At 42.8% G+C, this 23720-nt stretch overlaps 1 protein-coding gene across 2 annotated transcripts in view; it reads left to right on the top strand.

Moving 5' to 3' along the window:
* Nucleotides 1-815: 815 nt before the first annotated feature.
* The window catches only part of nkd2b (NKD inhibitor of WNT signaling pathway 2b), a 32968-nt gene continuing 10063 nt past the window's right edge, over nt 816-23720 (top strand). Inside the window, exons 1-3 of one of the 2 annotated variants that reach the window (XM_008432547.2) lie at nt 816-1196; nt 1335-1361; nt 1465-1556. In XM_008432547.2, the coding sequence (XP_008430769.1) occupies nt 1172-1196; nt 1335-1361; nt 1465-1556 (144 nt within the window). In that variant the 5' untranslated portion in view covers nt 816-1171. The remainder of the gene's footprint in view (nt 1197-1334; nt 1362-1464; nt 1557-23720) is intronic. The other variant, XM_008432546.2, reaches the window with a different exon arrangement.

A 23720-nucleotide genomic window follows, 5' to 3' on the forward strand; every position in this document is an offset into this window, starting at 1 on the left:
TTTTTTGCCATGAATGCATCATGTAGTAAGGTGCACCAACAGAGGACGCGGTTTTTCTATCAGTTTCACAAGAGCTGCCAAACTAGTTATCAAAGGCAAGTTAATTAAAACAACCGGAAGAGAAGAGTCTGCCCTTTCAAAATAAATGCAGTTACGACCAGAGGTTTCAGACAACAGACCGAAACAATCCATTGATGGCCCTTAAAAATGCCACATGGATCCAAAACGTTTGGCGTTTTCAGACTGACATGCTGTCAAAGCAAATTACGTTTACACTAAGACAAAAACAACAACTACAAGGGGGGGAAAAAAGATAAAAGCATATCTGCTATCTGATAATCTGAGGGTTCTGGGTCCCTTGGACATATTATTGATGTTCAGTTCCTCATTCACATATATTATTACATATATTAAGGCCACATACCATCTCCCAGAGTAAATTGTATAAATCACTATGTCTACGGGTGACTTTTTATTTTTATTTTTTAATTACTTTATTTATTTTTATTATTGATGGGTTTGTTTATTTTGAAGTGTACTTTTCTCCCTCCAACTTATGTATTTATTTTTTATTTGTTTGTTTTATAGGTGTATAAAGATTAGATACAGCTAAAATTGGGGGAAAAAATTAAAATGTATGTTTGTCACGAACAAATTCCAAATAAAAAACAAGTAACAAGAAAAACGTCTCAATTTTGATCTAAATCTGCAAGAACGCAATCATTTCATATACAGTTTGAGGAAACTCTTTGAAGGTCCAGCCACGAATCATAACGTAACATCAGGTTCCTCTAAACTCGACTTTCCCTGCCTAATACTGTGTCTTATTTTTAACAACTTGAGCAGGAAGTGTGTTTGCCTTTCCAAACTTGACAGTTGCTCGTTTCTGCAGCGTTGAGGAGGTTTCGCATCAGTTGGACTGCAGGAAAGTCTAAAGGCAGATACAGAGAGCGACCCGTTTCCCTGGTCGATCAGTTAATTCATTTCTCTTTTGTTTCTTTGACCGTCCGATTTGAGATCGATGCTTTCGTAAGTGCGCTTCACTCAGCGGATGAAGTTTTCTTCTCGTTGAACAGACACAATGTGACCATGTAGAGTTAGTAGACTGTTTTATCCTTGGACGGATTTCGGAGTACCTTTATTGATCCTGGGGGAAAAAAGGATATTAACGATGGGCAAACTTTTGTCAAAACATGGTAAGACACGTTTTTACGCAGAAACAAACTCAGATTTTGACGTTACCTCCTAAATAAAACAAATAATTGTTTTTTTTTTTGTGTTTGTTTGTTTTGTTTTGTTTTGTTTGTTTCACACCCTTGTCTCGGGATCCAAAGCGTCCAAGCGCAGAGAAAACCCCGAAGGTGAGGATAAACTTTCACCATTCTCCACACTGGAGGCTGGCCGGAGCTGATCAGATGATGAGTCTCAGATTGATCGTGATGCGTCTGTTTCTCCGTGTTTCAGGAGACAGTTTTGTCGTGAATGCCTTCCTCCGGAGAGGGATGGAGGAATGTGAGAGGTACAGCGCAACAGATCACAAGCTGAAAAACATGCAGGTACACACTTTCTATTTTCTTCTTCCCGTTTTAATACCACACGTCTCAAATAGTTGCTAGATTTACCACGGATCACTCATTTTACCCTAAACCTCCAATATCCTTCTGCTGCTGTACATCAAGTTTGCTTAAGTTTTTCTTTTGCGTTTTTTTTTTTTTTGGAGAATCCGTGTGTAAGATTTGAGTGTTTGCAGAGGTAATGAAGAAGCACATTACAGGAAGCTGCTGCATTCAGTTTCTTCCTCTAACCCAAGTCCTAGAACTCCTTGACCCGAGTGGATGGGAACTGTTCTCTCTGTGATGTGTTTGCTCTGACACAAGACTGCTGTGGTTATTCCATCTCTGCCAGAATCTCTGGATGATTTGAGACCCTTATACACACACACACACACACACACACACACACACACACACACACACACACACACACACACNCACACACACACACACACACACACACACACACACACACACACGCACGCACGCACGCACGCACGCACACGCACACACACACACTTACAGCAGAAGCTCAAGCTGGATGGAAATGTAGTCATTTCTGAGAGTGACAGATATAAGTTTACTCTTGCGTTTCCTCTTGTGGCTCTTGGCATCATGACCCAGGGTGGTGTCTTTCCCCGTAGTGCCTCCCATTCTAGTGGCTTCCGAGTGGGCAGCCCTCTGTGGCGTTATAACATTACATCACTTCGAGTACCACGACTCGAGCTCCCAGGCAGAGCTCCACACAGCCAGGGGCTGACGAATCGTGAGATGGGTAGTTGTTATAGTGGAAGAGTTATGGATTATATCAGGGCCGTAAACCGCCCACTCTGTGCAAATTATAAGACTACTTTGCTCCGCTTCAGAGGAGTCTGACTTTACACTCCCCTGGAGGAAAACCACGAAAGGCATAAGCTTGGCGCTTATTAGTCTGCAGATCCCACCCACCCATCAGTCAAAGTCATGAGACTAATTTCTTTTTGCGTCATTAACTCCTATAATTATGAGCTTATTCACACCCCAAACAGTGGATCCCTATCAACTTTTTTCATGTGTCTTTTAGTGGTTTTAGTGGCTGCGTAGTTCCTGACTATGTGCTGTGTTTATCATATTATCCCATCTATTCTAAGTTTGAAGTTTGTTTACCTACTGTGATTCGCAATAGTATTCACACCCCCTTAACAATTCGCACATTCTGTCACGTTGAACGCCAACACAATTGAGAAGATGATAATTAAGATGTGGATCTCCATAATTTTCTACATTCCCTGCCAAAAATGTTCAAAAAGTTGGCCATGCATTCTGACACAGTTCTTGTACAACCACCTGCAATTTCAGAGGACTTTTGGGATGTTTCCACCAGCTGTGCATGAGAAAGTTATTCTTATGCTTTAATGCAAACAATCCTGATGAAACTTTGGCTGTTTGTTTTTTATGGTTGTAATCTGCTGTAAGGTAAACGTTTAACATTTCATCTCTGAATCGTGCGTCACTTCACTTTCATTTCACAATCATTTCAGATCCAAATGAGGTGCATCAAAGTTTGAAGGGATGTGAAAAAGCCCAGATATCAATAGGTTTTACTTGTTCTTTGAATAATTTAATTATTATTCCTCAGTAATTTTTAGAAACTTGAGGTCTAAACTTGAAAATACAACTTCACGCAAAGTCTTATCTGTGCTAAACACTTTTGTTAACTGCAGCTGCTTTTTAAAAAAGACAGAGCTTAGGAATTAAATTTCAACAAGCAGTGACAGCTCTATTTCTTACTACTGCATTTGTGTAAAATCATAAAATGTTCCTAACATTGGTTTTTTTCTTCTTCTTTGGCATATATAGGATTTAACTTAATTATAGCACTATTTCAACTATCCCCAAACTCTGCAAATGAATTATTTACTTAGATCAAATTACTTTGTTGAATTTTCAGGACATAATTATTGGATTAAAGGATCTTGAACGTCTGGAGATCAAACCGTGATAAAACATCCCCAACTCAAAGAGTAAATAGCTGGAATGCTTCAGGCGGTTTAAACTTTTGCCTTTTTTTTTTTCAGGCATATTTTCTTCTCCTGTGTGTTGCAGCACATGGCTGTCATAAAAAAAACGAAAGTTAAAATCACTGATGATTATAAATGTGGGAGAAGACTGGCCAAACACATGGTTTAGCTCTGACCATCCCCCTAGTTCTCATTGTCAAATAGGGGGGTGAGCAGGATTCCTGAGTTGTCTGGCTTTGACTTCAAAGAGAGAACTGGGAGTTATAAAAGGGCTCTGATAACAGTAGAGGCTCCGAACCCTCACTGCTAACTTCTCGAAACCCCCCAATCCCCCTCCCACCCTTATTTGGGGGATGGGCTGGATGACAGAGTGCCAGAGTGACAGAGGAAGAAAAAAAAAGAAAAAAAAAAAAAGCATCCATGCGACCGATATGTCCGTAAATCTTCCAAATAAAGCAATCATTTTCATCTAGGAGATCGTGACTGCTTCTCTGTGCTGTAAGAAGAAATAACAAAAGATCAAAGGACTGAAAGAGCTGTTTAAATATTGATATTACTGCAAACCATGATTCAAGATTTTAGCTGGAAGGCTGCCCTCTCCGTGTGATCCTACTGTCTTCTTAAAGTTTGGTTTAAGGAGACAAAGCCTGTGGGATTTCGCAGGATAACTTGACTCACTCTGGCTACAGTCATTTGGCTTTTGACACCTCTGTGCAGGTGTTCGACATGACTTTAACCTGCTCACACACCTGGTGTAATGTCAATGCTCCACAGATGAAATGGAAAGCATAAAAATGCCGTGGAAAGTTGGTGAATATGCAAAACCGCTTCTCACTTGTGAAGGAAAAAAAAATTCTGTTAAGGTTTAAAGGGATAGTTGAGGATTTAAAAAAAAAGTTAGGTCTTGTGAAGGTCTTTGTAAGTAATGGATTCCTTTACTGTTGTAGACATACGTCATATCGCAGAAAATAGAAATTAAGAAATTCTCAACGCATTGGAAGGTGAACATTGTACATATTCATGGTATGCAATGCTATATTAGTGGCTATTAAAAAGCTGACCTTCTGAGTTTTTATTCTGAAGTAGTTAAAAGGAAATTAATGCATTACAAGCATCAGAAATATCCAAGTGTAATTTTTTTTTAGATTTTATGACACTTTTTTGAGATATGACAGGAACAATTAGGCCCTATGTATTAATAAGAAAATGTATAGCAATTTTCACATCTATATAAGGTAAAAATATTTTATGCAAGGCTATTTTTTTCAGAGGAACCATTTTTAGGCTAATGCTAGAAAGTAAAACTAAGGTGCCTCAAAGGTAAAGAAAAGCAACAGCTTTTGCAAATACTACGTTTGTGTTTTTCTGAATGGACTGGTTTTAAGATGATGCAAGTCTTGTATTGGTCCCTCTCAGAAAATCTGTTAGGTTACCTTCAATCTGTGGGACAACCTAGTCTGGATTTACACTCACCAAAGACACCAAGAGAGATTACAGAACTTCACTAAAACAAACAGACTGTTCCTTAAAGTGTTTCCCCTTTAAAAAAACAGCGACCCAAAGCTAACATGCTCGAGGAGCCAAATATTGACAAGTTAATTCATCCTTTCTGCACCACCTTTTGTTCCCAAGTTTCCCAAAGAGTTGGCTGGCGAAGTGGGAGTGTGTCAACATTTTAAGTTCCACAACAAAGGCCTGCATTATTCCTCTTTGAAAGGTAAATGATATCTCCCTCCAAGTAAAAAAAAACAAACAAAAAAATTCAGGAAGGGATTTAATAATGTGCCAAAAGTTCAAAGACGCTAATTTATTTTGACTTACAGAGAGTTGCATGTTACTTAACCTTTAATATTTAATTAAGTTTAAGAGCATAGTTCCCATGCAGCTCACTAAACTAATTGTACTCTAATGTTTTTCTTTAGAATTCATTTGGAACCTGTGAATAAAACTTTCCTTGCATAGAAAATCCCCTTTCAGTGATCCTGTTCAAATAGTTATTTAGCTTGGACACTTTTACTGCTGGGCTCTTTTTTGGTATATCTCCTAGTTGCCACGCTAAGTTTGAGTTATCTGAGTGCGATTTGCATCTGAGGCTGGGATATTTGTACAATCTGAAAACTACAGCACCTGATATAGTATTTCTATTTCTCAGCACACTGCTGTACGTGTAAAACTGTGATCACCATTCTTAGTTTATAGTTATGCGTGCATGGGATGTGATCTTGTGGGTCTTTTAGTACTTCAAGGCTTCTTTTATGAAATATTTTTGTCAGCAACATTTCAATTTATTTATTTATTTATTTTTTGCTTTTGACTCATCTAACACCAAAAATGGGAAAGAAGCTGTTAGCTGAGGCAGGGAACAATACATGGTGGAGAGGAGACAAAAAGGTGTGCTCATATATATACTGCTTTTGAAGAGACTTGAAGGCATTTGGAGAGTTTGTTTTTTTCCACCTTTTTTTCTTCTTTTTTTTTTATATTTGGCTTCACAAGAAGGCGAGCTGTGAGCCTTCATCTCTGAATGAAAAGCATGTGGCTGGCATCCAGAACAGCGGGGTCTTTCAGCACGGCCCCAGCAGACATCTGTTTCTGGTTTGTACAGCAAAATCCTGGAGCAGGGAAGAGGGGCTGTGGTGGGAAGGGGGTGGTTGGGGAAAGGGAAGGAAAAGCGGAGGGAATAAAACTAGAACTGGGGGTTAGGGTGTTTTTTTTTGTTTGGTTTTTTTTTTCTTAAATGTTCTTATTTAATAGTTTTAAAGGTAGGTGGATGATGGCCTCATTAAGATTATCCACTGACCATTAACCTCCTCTCACCTTGTCTGCAGGTTCAATGAATGCAAATGAAACGCTCTTATGATCTTTTGGTGCAGACAGTCTGCCTGTGGGTACAACATCTCCTGGTTGTGTTTGACACCTGTCACAAGGTGTGAGATGATTCATGCCTTTCCCCCCATTTTTATTTTTCTTCTTGCGTTTAATTGTTTCAAGCATGCATTGCCTTTAAAAGGTCAGGTTTCTCTGTCCCAAAACGTCTGAGTGAAGAACCGGCTGGGTTCAGGGGCCCGTCCCTAATGGAGATAGATGTTAGAAGCCTCAGAGAAGATTAAATGTTTATTTTTCCTGAGGATATTTGTACTTTTGGAACGGTTCTGAAGCAATTTACTCTCTTTCACTGTGACTGACCAGTGCTCATTAAAATGCTCACCATCCAATATAGTTAACAATCCATCTGAACTTTTCAGGGATTACTAGAACAACGATGTACCAACTGGTTTTTATAGATGCTTTAAGCCTGGTCATTTCTACTGGGACCTTTCTAGAAAAAAAAGGCTAAAAGTGAAAAATATTTCTTAATTTATCTTATCATGGCAATCATGATTTTTTGTATTGTGCTGAACTTCTCTTTTCTGTGTTGTACCAGCCTGTATAGGCACATGAAGATACTAATGTATTGAAGTCACTCTGTTAAAGAAGCTATGAAAGGGTTAGCTACATTGCCTTCCACATGTATCCATACATTAGAACTTTTTCACTGACCTCAATGAATTTTAATGGGATTTTATGTAGTAGACAAGCACACTGCAGTACATAATCGTGAATTGAAAGGAAACTGATGTATAGTTTTCAAATTTCTTTTTAAATAAAACTGAATAATGAGACATGTCCCCTTTACTCTGACACCCTTGAACAAATTCAGTTCACATACTTTCAAAAGTCACCCAACTTAAAAAAAAAAAAAAATCCACTTGTGGTTTCTAATCTCTGAAAATATTTGTAAGCAAATATCTTAAGGAGCAACATCTGACATACCAGTCAGATCATGGATAAAGTTGTGGAGAATTTTAGAGTTTTATAAAACAACACCCAAAAGCTTTGGAGATCAGGCAAGAAGAGCATAAATCAGGAAAGCTGCCAAGATGCCAATGCACTAAATATGTATGCAGTATTTGTATTTGTGCTGTGACTGCAGTGACATGCAGTCACAGCCATACAATTTAGATTTGCATCTGTAATTGCAGCAAAAAGTGTTTCTCTAAAGTATTTGCAGGGGCGTTGAACATTTACATGTATGCTACACTTTTAAGACTTTGAAAAAAAATCTTCAAAAACTTTTCATTCTTTCCATTCCACTTCACACACATTTGTAAAACACATTTGTGTTGTTCTATATCCTAAAATCCTAATAAATACATTGAGGCTTCTGGTTTTGTTTAAAAAATATCAGAGAATACTTTACAAGGTATGATCACTTTGGCAAGGCACCGATTTGATTCAAATTAGATCAAGTTTTTCTTTGTAGAAAAGGTTAAAGTGACATTTCAGCTTCAGATCTGATTCCATTTTTTAGGTCAACTGTAATTATCAGTTTTGTTATTGTGCTTTTATAGAAAGTATTGACTTGATTAGAATCACTCTGTCCAGAAAAAGCATAATCTGTCTAAAAGATACACCTATTCTGTCATCTAGGCTGCATTAAAGAAAGATTCTGAGGGAATTTAATGACATGTAATTCCTAACAGAGATATTTCAAAGAGCTGCCACTGTTGGCTACTTCTTTTATTGTCCGGCCTGGGCCTTGGCCTCTACAGTAACCATCTTTTGCCGGCTGAAGAAGAAAAAATAAATTAGTCTGTCTGAAATGAGTAAAATATTTCATCAACACCAGTGATGCAATGATGGTGGAGCGTTTCCAACCCAGCAGATGCAAAAAATATGAGCACTCCAAGCAATCCTTATTGTGAAAAAGTTAGGATTTTCTTTTTGTCATTGGTTGGCAGAATAAACTAATCTATTGCCACAAATGCTTTCTCTAATATTTCATTGAATTAAAAGGGGGGGCCAAACTGAGCAATGGCAGATGACTGACCTGACTTTTCAGACTGACCTTTTAAAGCTGCATCACTGCATATATATGAGTTAAGTACAAAAAATGGTTTTAATGTCAATGGGAGATACAAGTATTGTGGCCATTTTTATTTGGTAGTGTCTTAGTTATTAATGGTAAGTCACACCATGGAGGTGATCATTTTTTAGTCTTGACTAAGCAAACCTTTCTGTGTGCAGTTTGCATGTTATCTTCATAGCCGTATCAGTACTCCAGCTACTTTCTACAACTCTAAAACACTCACGTTAGGTCATTAAGTCAAATCAGATTGATTGGATGATTGAGTAGTATGGAGAAGGTGGTGTGCTGCAGTGCCTAAGACACAAATACAGATCTTAAATTTGATTCAGTTTGATACTAAATGTTGGAATTTATCTAGGCATACGCCTGTTACTTAAAAACTACAACATTTATTGCTTCAGTTTATTATTGTGCCAATTATACCTAATATTTCATACCTTATACTATTAGTCAATAAGATGATTGTTGTGTTTCTGTTTAAAATAAGAGCATTTGAATAATACACATCTTTCACACATGTAAATGCTGTGATACATTGAAATGGTGGAATATTAACCCAAACTTTGAGAAAGTCTTACCGTCTCTTGGCTAATTTTATTTATCTGTTCCTGACACAACGCACACACTTAAATGATTTAATATAAATGGTTATACCCATATGAAAATTATGTCCTAAGCTGGGTTAGCATATTTTCACTGTCATTTCGAACTGACGGTTTGCTGCTGCTTCACTTTGCAGCCATCCATCCATCCATCCATCCATCCATCCATCCATCCATTTTCTTCCGCTTATCCGGGGTCGGGTCGCGGGGGCAGCAGTTTCAGAAGGGAGGCCCAGACTTCCCTCTCCCCAGCCACTTCTTCCAGCTCCTCCGGGGGAATCCCAAGGCGTTCCCAGGCCAGCCGAGAGACGTAATCCCTCCAGCGTGTCCTGGGTCTTCCCCGAGGCCTCCTCCCGGTGGGACGTGCCCGGAACACCTCACCAGGGAGGCGTCCAGGAGGCATCCTTACCAGATGCCCGAGCCACCTCAACTGGCTCCTCTCGACGTGGAGGAGCAGCGGCTCTACTCTGAGTCCGTCCCGGATGACCGAGCTTCTCACCCTATCTCTAAGGGAGAGCCCAGCCACCCTGCGGAGGAAACCCATTTCGGCCGCTTGTACCCGTGATCTCGTTCTTTCGGTCATGACCCAAAGCTCATGACCATAGATGAGGGTGGGAACGTAGATCGACCGGTAAATCGAGAGCTTCGCTTTTTGGCTCAGCTCTCTCTTCACCACGACGGACCGGTACAGCGCCCGCTTCACGGCAGACGCTGCCCCAATACGCCTGTCGATCTCCCGCTCCCTTCTTCCCTCATTCGTGAACAAGATCCCCAGATACTTAAACTCCTCCACTTGAGGCAGGACGACCCCCCTGACCCGGAGAAGGCACTCTACCCTTTTCCGGCTCAAGACCATGGCCTCGGATTTGGAGGCATTGAGCCTCATCCCGGCCGCTTCACACTCGGCTGCGAACCGCTCCAGTGAGAGCTGCAGATCACGTTCCGATGAAGCCAACAGGACCACGTCATCCGCAAAAAGCAGAGATGCGATCCTAAGGCCACCAAAACGGATCCCCTCAACACCTCGGCTGCGCCTAGAAATTCTGTCCATAAAAGTAATGAACAGAATCGGTGACAAAGGGCAGCCTTGGCGGAGTCCAACTCTCACCGGAAACGAGCCCGACTTACTGCCGGCAATGCGGACCAGACTCTGACACCGGTCATACAGGGACCTGACAGCCCGTATCAAAGGGCCCGGTACCCCATACTCCCGGAGTACCCCCCACAGGGCCCCCCGAGGGACACGGTCGAACGCCTTCTCCAAGTCCACAAAACACATGTAGACTGGTTGGGCGAACTCCCATGCACCCTCCAGGACCCCGCTGAGGGTGTAGAGCTGGTCCAGTGTTCCACGACCAGGACGAAAACCACACTGCTCTTCCTGAATCCGAGGTTCGACTATCCGACGGACCCTCCTCTCCAGGACCCCTGAATAGACCTTACCAGGGAGGCTTAAGAGTGTGATCCCCCTGTAATTGGAGCACACCCTCCGGTCCCCCTTTTTAAACAGGGGGACCACCACCCCAGTCTGCCAGTCCAGGGGAACTGCCCCCGATGTCCATGCGATATTGCAGAGTCGCGTTAGCCAACACAACCCCGCAACATCCAGAGCCTTAAGGAACTCCGGGCGGATCTCATCCACCCCCGGGGCCCTGCCACCGAGGAGCTTTTTGACCACCTCGGCGACCTCGTCCCCAGAGATTGGAGAGCCCAGCCCAGAGTCCCCATGCTCAGCTTCCTCAACAGAAGGCATGTTGGTGGGATTGAGGAGGTCTTCGAAGTATTCCGCCCACCGGCCCACAACGTCCCGAGTTGAGGTCAGCAGCGCACCATCCCCACTATAAACAGTGTTGGTGCTGCACTGCTTCCCCCTCCTGAGACGCCGGATGGTGGACCAGAATCGCCTCGAAGCCGTACGGAAGTCTGTCTCCATGGCCTCTCCAAACTCCTCCCACGCCCGAGTTTTTGCCTCAGCGACAACCCGAGCCGCATGCCGTTTCGCCTGCCGGTACCTATCAGCTGCTTCTGGAGTCCCACAGGCCAAAAAGGCCCGGTAGGACTCCTTCTTCAGCTTGACAGCATCCCTCACCGAAGGTGTCCACCAACGGGTTCGAGGGTTGCCGCCGCGACAGGCACCAACAACCTTGCGGCCGCAGCTCCGACAGGCCGCCTCAGCAATGGAGGTACGGAACATGGTCCACTCAGACTCAATGTCCCCCACCTCCCCCGGAACGTGTTCGAAGTTCTGCCGGAGATGAGAGTTGAAGCTCCGTCTCACAGGGGACTCCGCCAGACGTTCCCAGCAGACCCTCACTACACGTTTGGGCCTGCCAGGTCTGACCGGCTTCCTCCCCCACCACCGGAGCCAACTCGTCACCAGGTAGTGGTCAGTGGACAGCTCTGCACCTCTCTTCACCCGAGTGTCCAAGACATACGGCCGCAAATCCGATGAGACGATGACAAAGTCAATCATCGAACTGCGGCCTAGGGCGTCCTGGTGCCAAGTGCACATATGGACGCCCTTATGCCTGAACATGGTGTTCGTGATGGACAATCCGTGACGAGCACAGAAGTCCAACAACAGAACACCGCTTGGGTTCAGATCGGGGGGGCCGTTCCTCCCAACCACGCCTCTCCAGGTCTCACTGTCATTGCCCACGTGAGCGTTGAAGTCTCCCAGTAGAACAAGGGAGTCCCCAGGAGGGGCACTCTCCAGTACCCCCTCTAAGGACTCCAAGAAGGGTGGGTAATCTGAACTGCCGTTCGGCCCGTAAGCACAAACAACAGTCAGAACCCGTCCCCCCACCCGTAGGCGGAGGGAGGCTACCCTCTCGTTCACCGGGGTGAACCCCAACGTACAGGCGCCCAAATGGGGGGCAACAAGTATGCCCACTCCAGCCCGGCGCCTCTCACCGTGGGCAACTCCAGAGTGGAAGTACGTCCAGCCCCTCTCAAGGAGACTGGTTCCAGAACCAGAGCCATGCGTCGAGGTGAGGCCGACTATTTCTAGCCGGAACCTCTCAGCCTCGCACACTAGCTCCGGCTCCTTCCCCACCAGAGAGGTGACGTTCCACGTCCCAAGAGCCAGCTTCTGCAGCTGAGGATCAGACCGCCAGGGTCCCCTCCCTTGGCTGCCGCCCATAGCACAATGCACCCGACCCCTTTGGCCCCTCGGACAGGTGGTGAGCCCATCGGAAGGGGGACCCACGTCTCCTCTTCGGGCTGAGCCCGGCCGGGCTCCGTGGGTAAAAGCCCGGCCACCAGGCGCTCGCCATCGTGCCCCACCTCCAGGCCTGGCTCCAGAGTGGGGCCCCGGTGACCCGCGTCCGGGCGAGGGAAAACGCAGTCCAAAGTTCGTATTCATCATAGGGGTCTTCGGGCTGCACTTTGTCTGGTTCCTCACCTAGGACCTGTCTGCCTTGGGTGACCCTACCAGGGGCATAAAGCCCCAGACAGTATAGCTCCTAGGATCATTGGGACACTCAAACCCCTCCACCACGATAAGGTGGAAGCCCAAGGAGAGGTACTTTGCAGCCATTGTTCAAAACTTTAAAAAGTTAAAAATTTCAAATCGTTTTAAAGCTACCATGCAATCAGATTACGGTATGGATAGTTTGACTGTGTGAGTTTTATATTCCCTAATGACATGCAGCTCGAGTTATGGTCTCGTGTGTCCAGACTAGTAGGCAGTCTGGAAAACAAGCATCATTTGGCTTTAACATCACATGTTGTTGCGCTTATAAAAGTATGTATTTGAGCCTTGATGTGGCTGTCATAAAACATGTAGCATCAATCCTCCTGGGCAGCCTCAACATCGCTTTCTGACAATCTCTTTTGGTTTGATGATAATGTCACAACAGCTGTCATGCCATAGAAGAGCTTTGTTCACACAAAGCTGTTAGATTTAATGAAATAAATAGATGTTTTTTTTTTCTCCTCCTGCACCTCAAACCAGAACAGAATTTAATTAATGGGGTAAAAAAAAAAAAAAAAAGGACCCATACAAGATTTAGAACTGTTACATCGCCTATCTTCAGACACAGAAAATGAAGCTGTTGCCCTTAGAGATAGCTCATCCCCATCAACGCAGCTTTGAAGTCACTTACTTCTTGTCGTTGCTTTCATGATATTTATGAGATGTCTGTTTGCGCACTTCAGAGAGATCTGTGCAGCTTCACAGGAGCGGATGACAGCGAGTCTTGAAGCACTAACATGTGAATAGCTCGACTTCCAGGCTGGAATCCGTCCCACGCTCTCGGTGACACTTGCGTGCCCCAAATCTGCTTGGTCACTTGCAATGGCAGGTGGTTCTCACCCCCGCTCAACCCGGGTCAGCGTGCCTCTGGCTGTCCGAGGCAACCCCATCACGGGTTAACGCTGGCCTGTGCCTTTGCCTTTTGCTCCCTGCCAAGAGAAAGAAAATACCTGAAGCTGGACTCCAATGCTTAGCGCTGACATTTTTGGCAAAGGCTGCTGGATTCAAGTCTGTGTTTGATCTTGTGCACTCGAAGCCAAGTAAAACACCAGGAGACTTAAAGGTTATTACTTTTTAGTGTGTCAGGTATGTTTCCATATAAACCTCTGTTCTTTTCCAAGTGGACTTTATTTCACAAGCCTTAGAGCTGCTGGGGGAATAGAATGTTTTTTCAGTCAGAGTTGGTTGTTTGTTGTGGGATTGTATTCTGCCTTTGTTCAGTATTAATTTTAACTTCATAATTAGTGGGAATAAATCCTAATATAGGCCAAAGGGACAACAGAGGAAGCTTTTAAATCCACTAAACACGATCAGATGAGACATTGTAGATACGCTGGCCTTTCAAGACGCTGATTTTTAACATTTTTGTGGACTGAAAAAGCCTGAGGTTTTGCTTGTTTGCTCAAAGAGAGCCGGGGATTCCACTTTTACACATGACTGATCCATTGAATTCGGCAAGTGGAAACCTGAGGTTGGGTCAGACGTTGACCAATGTACACATTACAGTATGCAACCAGAAGAAACTGAACCTTTTCATCTCACCGTGGCATCAGAGGGGGGCTTACAGCTACAAGTCAGACTTTAGTGTAATTAAACATAATAATAATTTAAACACTCGTTAACATTTCACTCTGTTTTCTGTTTCCTCATTTTATTGTACATTTTAATTTCATAAAAGATTAAATCTACTGTTGCCAAAAAGCAAAAACAAAAAACGTACTCTTTCCCCTTTGTGACATCACAACAGGCGTGAGGCAACTAACCAGAGCTCAATTTTAGCAGCCAGTTGTATTTTGTATGTTATTTTTTCTCTTCGTTCATGTTTCTTGTAATGAATTGTCGATGATGAACACAGTGTTCCCCTGATCAGAAATGTATTCAACTCCCACCTCTAGGGGAGGCTGAGGACATGGAGTCTGGATGGACTGTGTCTCTCGCCCTAATGTCTGTCTGCCCTCAGCTGTGGTCGTAAAGTCTGTGGTGCCAGTCCCTGAATCTGTTGGTGGACACCATCAGTAAGGGATGCTGTCAAACTGAAGAAGTTGTCCTACTGAACTGACTGGCTTGTCGGACTCCTGAGGCATCTAATAGCTACCGCTGTGGTCTGAGAGGCAAAAACAAGGACCAGGGAGGAATAGTGCACTTTGGACTGGCAGACTGGGGTTGCAGCTGGTTCCTGGCTACTTAGAGGGGAGTCCGGCTGGCAGTTGGAGGATCAGGTGTGCCATCACGGCCGCAGTTGCACAGTTCCATTGTGGTGATGAGTTCTGAGCCCATCAGGTGAGGCTCTCAATTTAATGGTCTGTCTACATTCCTATCCTCACCGGTGCTCATAAAGTTTGGGTCCTGACCAACACAACGATATTCCAGACACAAACAAGGTGGCTTGGCTTTCACTTTGAGACAGAGTGAGGAGCTCGGCCATCCTGGAGGGGCTTGGAGTAGACCCACAATACCCCCTATATCACCTCCCTTGGGACTTTAACTAGGCCCCTCCAAAACCCTCTCATTTTTTAGCACTTAAAAAGGGTGAGGCAGGGATGGGAATGCTGCTTTTCAAAGAGCTGTATGCGTTACAGCATATGCCCAGAGATGACATGCGAACAAAGCAGAATTCACTTGTTTTGTTTTTAGTGAACATTTTAAAGGGAAGGTGTGAAGTCCTGCTGTGGATATCCATACTTCATTACCCAGTTTTGTAAATCTATCATCAGTGTATATAAGTTTGTAAAAAAAAAAAATACCACAGTGGATATTATTAAAGTATGACACATACTACAGATAACAGCTTCCTGTAGGCTGAAAACAAAAGGTTAGCCACAGGGTGCCTGTGGAGAGATCCTGTTTTTGTGAGTCAAATCTGTTATACTTTTCTGTTTGTGCAAAGATTTTGTCTTGTTTTTAACTTCTTCCTTGCAACTGCTGTGTTATGCAGGTTAAGCTTTACACTCATTCTTACACACTCTTGCAATGTATAGTCAGCATTACCATAAAAGGCTTATTCAAACGGTCTCGTTCTGATTGCAAAGAGAAGCTCAAAAGAATTGGAAATCCTGACAGAAATGTGTTCACAAGTGAAAAGATTTCCCCCAAGATCCATCTTCCAGCTCTCCGTTTTCATATGCAGAATGCCATTTCTTGAGAGATATATCAAACTCAACCAAACCCAGACCCCTGAGGAGTTCGCCTCTCTGTTCTGCTCTGAGCAGATCCTTTCCCTCTTTGGGACCCCAAGCGCCGCACATGTGTAGGTATCGCTGTTACTCAGCTCATAAAACGATACAGTCACATCTGAAAGTGCTTAGCTGCTGAAACACACTGCTAGGTGCTTCAAAGTTTGGACCTCGACTTCTGCAGACAGCACAGACTGGGACTTCCTCAGGCACAAAACAATTCCCCACAGCTTGGGTATGGCTGCAAATAAAAAACCTTGCTTTTGTTACACAAAGCTGTTCTCTCCATCAAAACCTTCAACGGGTTTCCACTGCGGCGGAAGTGAGTATTTTTTTGTCATGCATGGTGAGCTGCAGGGAAATTTTAATAATTCTTCATAGGTGCTCAGAAGAAAAGAAAATTGTTCTGATAATCTGTGATGATTTTATAGCCCAACACCTTTTGTGTTCTTTCTATATGTGACAGGAAGGGAGGGAGAGGATGAAACGTTCCTGAAAGAGGCCTCTGTTCTCATTTCCTCTGAAGGCAGCCCTCTTTTCTTCCACCCTCCCATTTCTTTCCTGAGCCCCATCCACTTCAAAAAGCTGACCTGGCCCTGTGTGCTGTGTAACATGTTTACCTAAAGGCTCATTTCAAATAAACAGCGCCTCTCCTTGAGATGCCTCCCCCCACCCCCACCTCACTGGGAGCCTTTCAGAGACACCATATGGTTACAGGAGATACATCACAATAAGGACCCTGTCTTTTAAAGCTTGCCGTTCTTTTATCATATTGCAGAGAAGATGATTACTATGGAGAACAGGCTTAAAATAAACAAAAACCCTGAGCGAGCTTGAAACTTTCTCATAGCAACAGCAAAATTCACTTGTATTGTTGCTCAGCAAGATTTTCCTTTATAACCAGCACCCACTTCTTGGTGTTGATAGGGGCCTGGCTGATCCTATCGCTTCAAAGATGCCAGTGTATCAGAGTATTTGAACTTTTACCCCCACTGTCACATGCTTTGCTTTGAGAACTCCTGGTGGCACCTGATTATCTCATAACACCAAAAGGTCTTACTGCACATCAGCACTCTCTTCTTTTTTGATCCCTAAATCTTCTTTCAATAACTTCTTATCAAATGTCAAGGGTCCCACCAAGTGGAGCGCTCAGAAACTCTCTGTATGGGCTTTTTTGCTTTGCGCGACAGATAAGATAGGGTGCAGAAGGAAACCGACGCAAATGTATTGCAACCCGTGTTTAAGCCTGGACTCTTTCCCAGACTTGTAGACTTGGTTCTCATACTTACAGCTGCCAAAGCAACCGTTTTGCTGCTTGCTCTGCTGCGAAAAAAAAAAAGAAAAAAAAACGTGAACTGCAACTGGAGGTGGGGCTGGGCTGAGCTTCCCTTCGCGTCATAGCCTTTTGATCCTGCTTGCGCCATGGATGAATTACGTTTCAGAATTTCACACTGGGGAACAGTGTTTCAGACACACAGCTAGTCTGTCAGCTTTCTTGAAGTGCTCACATTTGAGCCTCGATCTGAAGAGAACAAGCACGTAGATTTTTTTTTTCTCAGTGACTTTTATTACTTTTTTCAAATTCAGAAGTTTACATACGCTTTGATAACGATGTCTTTAAGCTCTTTTGGGAAAGCCCAGAAGGTGATTTAATGACTTTTGTAAGCCTGCAGTAGATTAAGTTAAACATTTTTGAGTTAAATGGAGGCATATATTTTAAGGCCAAATCTCAAATACTTCTTCCTTGTGTGACATCATAGGAAAATATAAAAATCAGCCAATCAGCCATATGAGGAAGAGAGCAGTGGACTTTCATGGGTCTAGTTAATCTTTGCAGATCATTTCCTGATGCCACCTTTATATGTTCGAACAATTTTACTCAAGTCTAAACACCATGAGTGTTCCTCCGTCGTAATGTTTAGGAAAGATATGATTCTTTGTCCCAGAGATGAATGTGGAGACACAGATGATGGCTGAAGTTGGTTGAAGATTGTCTTCATCAAACCTGTACATTTATGTGTTGAAATGTCATTCAGACTGGAAGAAGTCAATACCCCCAAAAGTATGATTTTGTTAGGGACAAAACTGTATTTTTGCAGACATTTCCTATGAAACCAACAGTTAAGTGTTTGGTCATAATGACCAACTTTATATTTGGAGAAGAAATCTTGCAAATCTGAAAATCTCATCCCACGTCAGAAGTACTTGTTGAGGCAGCAGCAAATTGTGGGGATATTTAGCTTCTTGAGGAATTGCTGCACTTTCTAAAAACAGATGAAACCAAAAGGAAAGAACACCATGTGGAAATAATGAAGCAACATCTCAAGACATCAGCTAGGAAGTTAAAGCTTGGGTACAAATGGGTCTTCCAGATGGACAATAACCTCACTTATAATTCTAAATTAGGAACAAAGTGACGTAGGGACAATAAAGTCAATGTTTTGGAGGATCTCAAAGTTCTGATCCTCAAGGTGCTTGTGTGAACTAGAAGGTCTACAAGCCTGGCTCGTCTACGCCAGTTTTGTAAGGACAAAGGGGGCAAAATTCTAGCAAGCTATTGTCAAAAGGTTGCGGAAGAAAACTTGTAGCATTTCACACAAATTATAAAGTTTAAAAGACAATTATACCAATGGCAAAGAAAAAAAAAAAGAAAACTTCTGAATTTGAAAAAAATCTATAAAATGGCCTTTCTCGTTATTTAGCAAGTACAAATGATTTTTCACTGAACTCAATGTCACAAAGGTGTCTTTTTGAATGAAAAGTTTTAGGACAAAAATCATGTGTAGTGATTTTTGTATGTAAATGTAATGTTTTGCATTATAAACATTTAAAGATTTTTCACTTGCCACAGTTTCTGAAGTAATTTATTGCGTCCACGGCTTCATACTCATGTCCTCATTTCTTTTGTGAATATTGTAAGCCTTCAAGTAGTTACCTGCATTTTACCCTCCATCTCATCTGTTCCTCTTCAGCTTTTAACTCGGCCCCCCTTTCATGGGAGGTTGCACCTAAAACACCATAGCATTCTCCATCTTACATATCCTGGCTGCCTTCGCATTAGTTAAAAAAAATGTGACGTCTCCTCTGCTTCCTGAGCACAGCGGGGGTGTATTTTTAGGAATCCTCAGGAAAACACTTGGTGTTGACCCTGTGATGACCTGCTGTCCAGTTCCAGGCGTGTGAGGAACTTCACAGCTTGGAATTAAGCCTGTTCTTCCAGTGTTAGGAATTCTCGTGGTCTCCGAGACTGACAACGCCTGTTGGCTGGAGGAGACAGAAGTACCTGACTTGTCAGGGAGAGTTACACAACACCAAAGAGAGAAAGGAGATTAAAGGTATGCAGATGCTTTGAACAGGCAGACACAGCTTTTTTTTTTTTTCCCTTATGCCAGAGTCTAGATATTCAGTGTCAAAAACTATGCCACAGTCTAGGAAGCCAAGACATTTTTACCCCGAACAGGATGGCCACAAGCCTCAAATTCTTCGTAATATAGAGGAGCAGTACCATTTATGCAAACAAGCGATGTCTGGGGACCTGAGGTTTTGGCAGACATTGCTGGTTATAGTTAGGCTATAGCAGATGAGTTATTAGAGGCTCTGCTTCCTTTATGTGCTGCATCCTACTGAACTGCACTGTGTATTTTGGCTGCTTCTGTTCTGCAGCCCTGAATCTCCGTAAGGGTTCGATTCAATAATAGTACACTATAAGAGTCATTCATCTCTGTTTCTCCAACATAACTCTTAGACGAATGTGTTGAGAGTTCATGCTACATTGGTGGCTCATTGGTTTTGGCTCTATAAGCTCCCCTTTTTGTGGTTACTTATATGCATCTGCACTTCCGCAGGTTGGTCATCCATAGGGAGCAGTAACTGGTGGAATGGAGAGTTGTGGTTTTAAACCTGAATATGTCCCTCTCTGGTTTTAAAACATGCTGGGGAAATCAGTTGGAGATCATTCAGTAACATGGGTACGTTTCAAAGTGAGGAGACTGAAGCTTATGGTAACACTTTATTTGAAGGGGTGTGCATAAGACCGACGTGACACTGTCATCAACATCACATAACATCTGTTATGAACACGAAGGAGTCTTCATGAATGTTCATGACTGTTGTCACGAAGTGTCATTTGGTAAATGACACTTTTAATGCAAAGTTGTAGTAAAAGTTGCATTGAACGTCCATTAAAAGCATCAGCTTTGCACTAGAAGTGTCATTATTTACCGAATGACCCTTCATGACAACAGTCATAGACATTCATGTAGACTCTTTCATGTTCATAACAGCTGGTATGTCATGTTTATGACAGCGTTATGCCAGACTTATGCACACTCCTTCAAATAAAGTGTTACCAAACTCACTCACACACACAGGCAGATGACACCGTTTCAGCAACCCAATATATGAATGAGTGCCAAACAACAATCAATTATTCATGTTGGCCAAATTATGAATCAAAATTCAGCTTATAACCTCATGAATTTTCAATCATGTTTCAGTCACATTTCACTACATGTGACTGAAACGGTCAGTGTTTCAGCCACATGTGACAAATTGGTATGTTGGTATGTTTTCTTGGAAGGGAAATACCAAGTTGTTAGGCAGTTCTTATCCCAGTGGGGTTTTTTTGTTGTTGTTTTTTTTATTTGTTGCAAGGATGCAACAAAAGCTCATGTATTTTTAAAATTACAAACCATTCCTAAACCCCTAACAATAGCCATAGTTGTGGTTTGTTAGTTAGCTGAACAAACACAAAAAGCAAACCAGGATTATTTACATCCGCACATCTTAGAGTGATTTTGAGGTTTTGTTGATATTGTTGCCTTAAGACGACTTCATGTATTTAGGCATTTTTTTGTACTTAAACAGCTTATAGTGTCATAACTTTTCCTGTTCGATGAGACTGTCTTAATCCAGACATTTCTTCCAGGAGTAGAACCTGCAGCTCCAAACAGACCCTGAGTCTATGAGCAGAGCTAAAAAAAAAGCATGTTATTGAAACATTTATAACAATGGATGTCTCTTTTTTGTCTAACCATGCTTTTGTTGAGGGAATAACATTACAACAAAGCTCACAAGTTGATTTTGTAAAATACCCAATTTTATATTTTGAATTAACAAGATGCATAAATAGCTGGGCTGCTGGGTGTTGTAGTCATTTGCTCTGTTGAAGGTTCCTTCCAATGGCCTTTCGACATGGAGCTAGTATTCTCTCCCTGTGAATGTGTGAATTATCTCTGGGTAATCCGGCATTCTCCCATAGTTGAAATATGCATGTTAGCTTAAGTGGACTCCCTAAATAGCCCTTACATAAATGCGCATATGGTTGTTTTGTTAGGGACGATGGTGGCGACGGTGGGAGTTCGTCCTGCAACTGGTGGGTTGCCAGTTCAGTCCGTTCTCTGTTGTTGTGTCCTTGGGGAAGACACTTGACCCACCTTGCCTGCTGGTGGTGATCAGAGGGCCTGGTGATGCCAGTCTGGTGGCAGCCTCACCTCTGTCAGTGTACCCCAGAGCAGCTATGGCTACAATCCAGTAGCTTGCCATCATCAGCGTATATGAATGACTAAAAGTAGTTAGTCTATTACTATTGAATGTTAGTAATAGAGAACAACATGCCCAGCCCATGTAATACCAAAATATTCACAACATCTCCATAAATACCCAGGATTTCTACGTCAGAGAGGAAACTAACCACTTGTTACAAATAAAAGAGTAAAAAAAAACTTAAAAAGAACATTACTGAAAACAGATTGTCTATTAAACTTTCTCTAACATATGCAAAAGAGCAGCCTCACTTGACCCTGTCATTTAGTATTACGCGGGTACCTGGGTTAAAATGGCATCGCTTATAAATTCTAAGACTTGTCGCCACTCTTCCACGCTGACGTGCAGCTGTCCTTCCCCAACATGGTTTGTTTACATTTCTCAGTCACCCACAGGAGCTGTGTAACGCCTCTAGCTCCCTCCAACCTCCGACCGCGGGGCCTCGCCCCTATGATCTGCCACGGCTGCTTTTCAAAGCTCTGACTCAAATCTCTCGCAGCCCAACAAAATGAGTGGTGAAAACTGTGGTGTCAGGGCTTATCTCACAGGTGAGAACAATTACAACTGACATCTCGATGCTCGACGGGCAGCTGGAAACCCGATACTGATGACAGCCGAGAGGAAAAAGCGGTCTAACAGGTGAGAGCGACGCGTTGAAATGGTTTATACATTATGGAAGTAGACAAAGCAGTGTTTATCAAGCTTGTTGACCGTGACAGTTCAAACTGTTGGTTTATGCTAAACCTCTGCCAACGTGGGATCTGATCCCTTTCATGTCTCAGATGAATGTGTGCGAAAAGTAACTACTTTTGGACCGTAACAGGATTGGGTTATAGCCACCTCACCCACAGCCTGGCAACCTGGCATCCTCTATGTTGTTTAAAGGGCCTGTGGAATGTGGAACAAATCCCCTCAGCTTTATCGGCCCGGGCGCACTCCCCATTGGCTGCCACTGAGAGCCGGGGGGCTTACAGAATTTCACGTGGAGGCCAGAAACAGAGGGACATCCTTTTTGGGTCCCAATGCAGGCTCCGATATGCCATCAGCTTGTGCCACTCACCTCTTTTCTTGTTGTCGGGTTGTGAGTGCGCTAATGGTTGGTTGGGCATGCATCTTTTGTTTGGTTTTGATGAATCCCTGTTGTGCGGTGCTGTAAAAGAGTTTTATCACAGAAAAAAAATAGAAGTGTATAAATGTGTGTAGAGTATTTGCAATTTTGTTTTCACTTAAATGACAAAGATAAGCAGTTTTCAAAAGATGATTTCATTTATTTGAAGACAAAATTTATTCAAACCAACCTGTACCTATTTGGAACTACTATTGCCCCCCTTGTTGAATTATCAATAAACTCTAAATAGCCACCATTTTTTGTTCATTTTCACAAGCCACTCCCTTACCAGATTTGAAGAATGAAGAAATCACCAAAAAAGAACCTGTCTAAAGACATTAAGATTTCAAAAATAACACGTCTTGTTGCAAAAGCAGATGAGGAACTAAGAAATTGACACATATCAGTCTAGAAAGGGTTACAAAGAAATTTCTATGGCTTTGGGTCTCCACCAAACCACAGTAAGAGTCAATCACATTCCAATGAGAGCATGGCCTACTGAAATTATACCAAGAGTGGATTAACAAGTCTTCCAGAAGGTTGACGTTAAAGTCAGTGATTCAGATTCAACAATAAAAAAAGAGCCTTGGCAAAAATGGCCTCAATGGAAGAGCTCCAACTTGAAAACTAGTCAACCAAAAAAAAAAAAAAAAACCCACAAAGGCCAATCTCACATTGCCAAAAAAAAGCACACCTTGATGATCCCTAAAACGTTGGGAAAATATTATGGGGACTGGTGAAGCAAGACAAAACGCACGTTTTTCTTAAGGTGCACATCATATTACATTTGATGCGAAGCTAAAACAGCACTTCAGCACAAGAACATCACAGATGGCGGTGGGTGCTTTGGTGCTTCCAGATCTGGATGACTTACTCTAATCAGTGGAAGCATGACTTCTGCTCGAAACTGGAAAGTTCTGAAAAAACAAAAAAAGACCTTCCAGCCATCACTGTGTAAAGCTAAAGGGCACTTGGGTTATGCATGAGCCAAAGCAGACCAGCACGTTCACCCCTGAAGGGCTTACAGAGAAAAAAAAATGAAGGTCTTGAAGTGGCCTTGTCAAAGTCTATGCTTAAATCCAACTGAGATGGCACAGTCTGACCTTAAACAGGCCCTTTATGCTCCAAAGCCCTCCACTGTGGTTCAATTAAAACAACTTAGGAAAGAAGTGAGCCAAAAGACCTCCACAGTGATGTCAAACACTCACTGCTAGATATCACACAAAACGCTTGGTGGCAGGGGTTGCCACCAAAGGTGCAACAACCATCCAATCTCATCCATTTCCAAAAATAATGCATATTTAGCAGATTTGCTTGTTGCTGTAGCATTAGCATTCAGTAAGCTGGAACATAGCT

This window comes from Poecilia reticulata, linkage group LG16 (genome assembly GCF_000633615.1).
Source record: "Poecilia reticulata strain Guanapo linkage group LG16, Guppy_female_1.0+MT, whole genome shotgun sequence".
NCBI classification, from domain to species: Eukaryota; Metazoa; Chordata; class Actinopteri; order Cyprinodontiformes; family Poeciliidae; genus Poecilia; species Poecilia reticulata.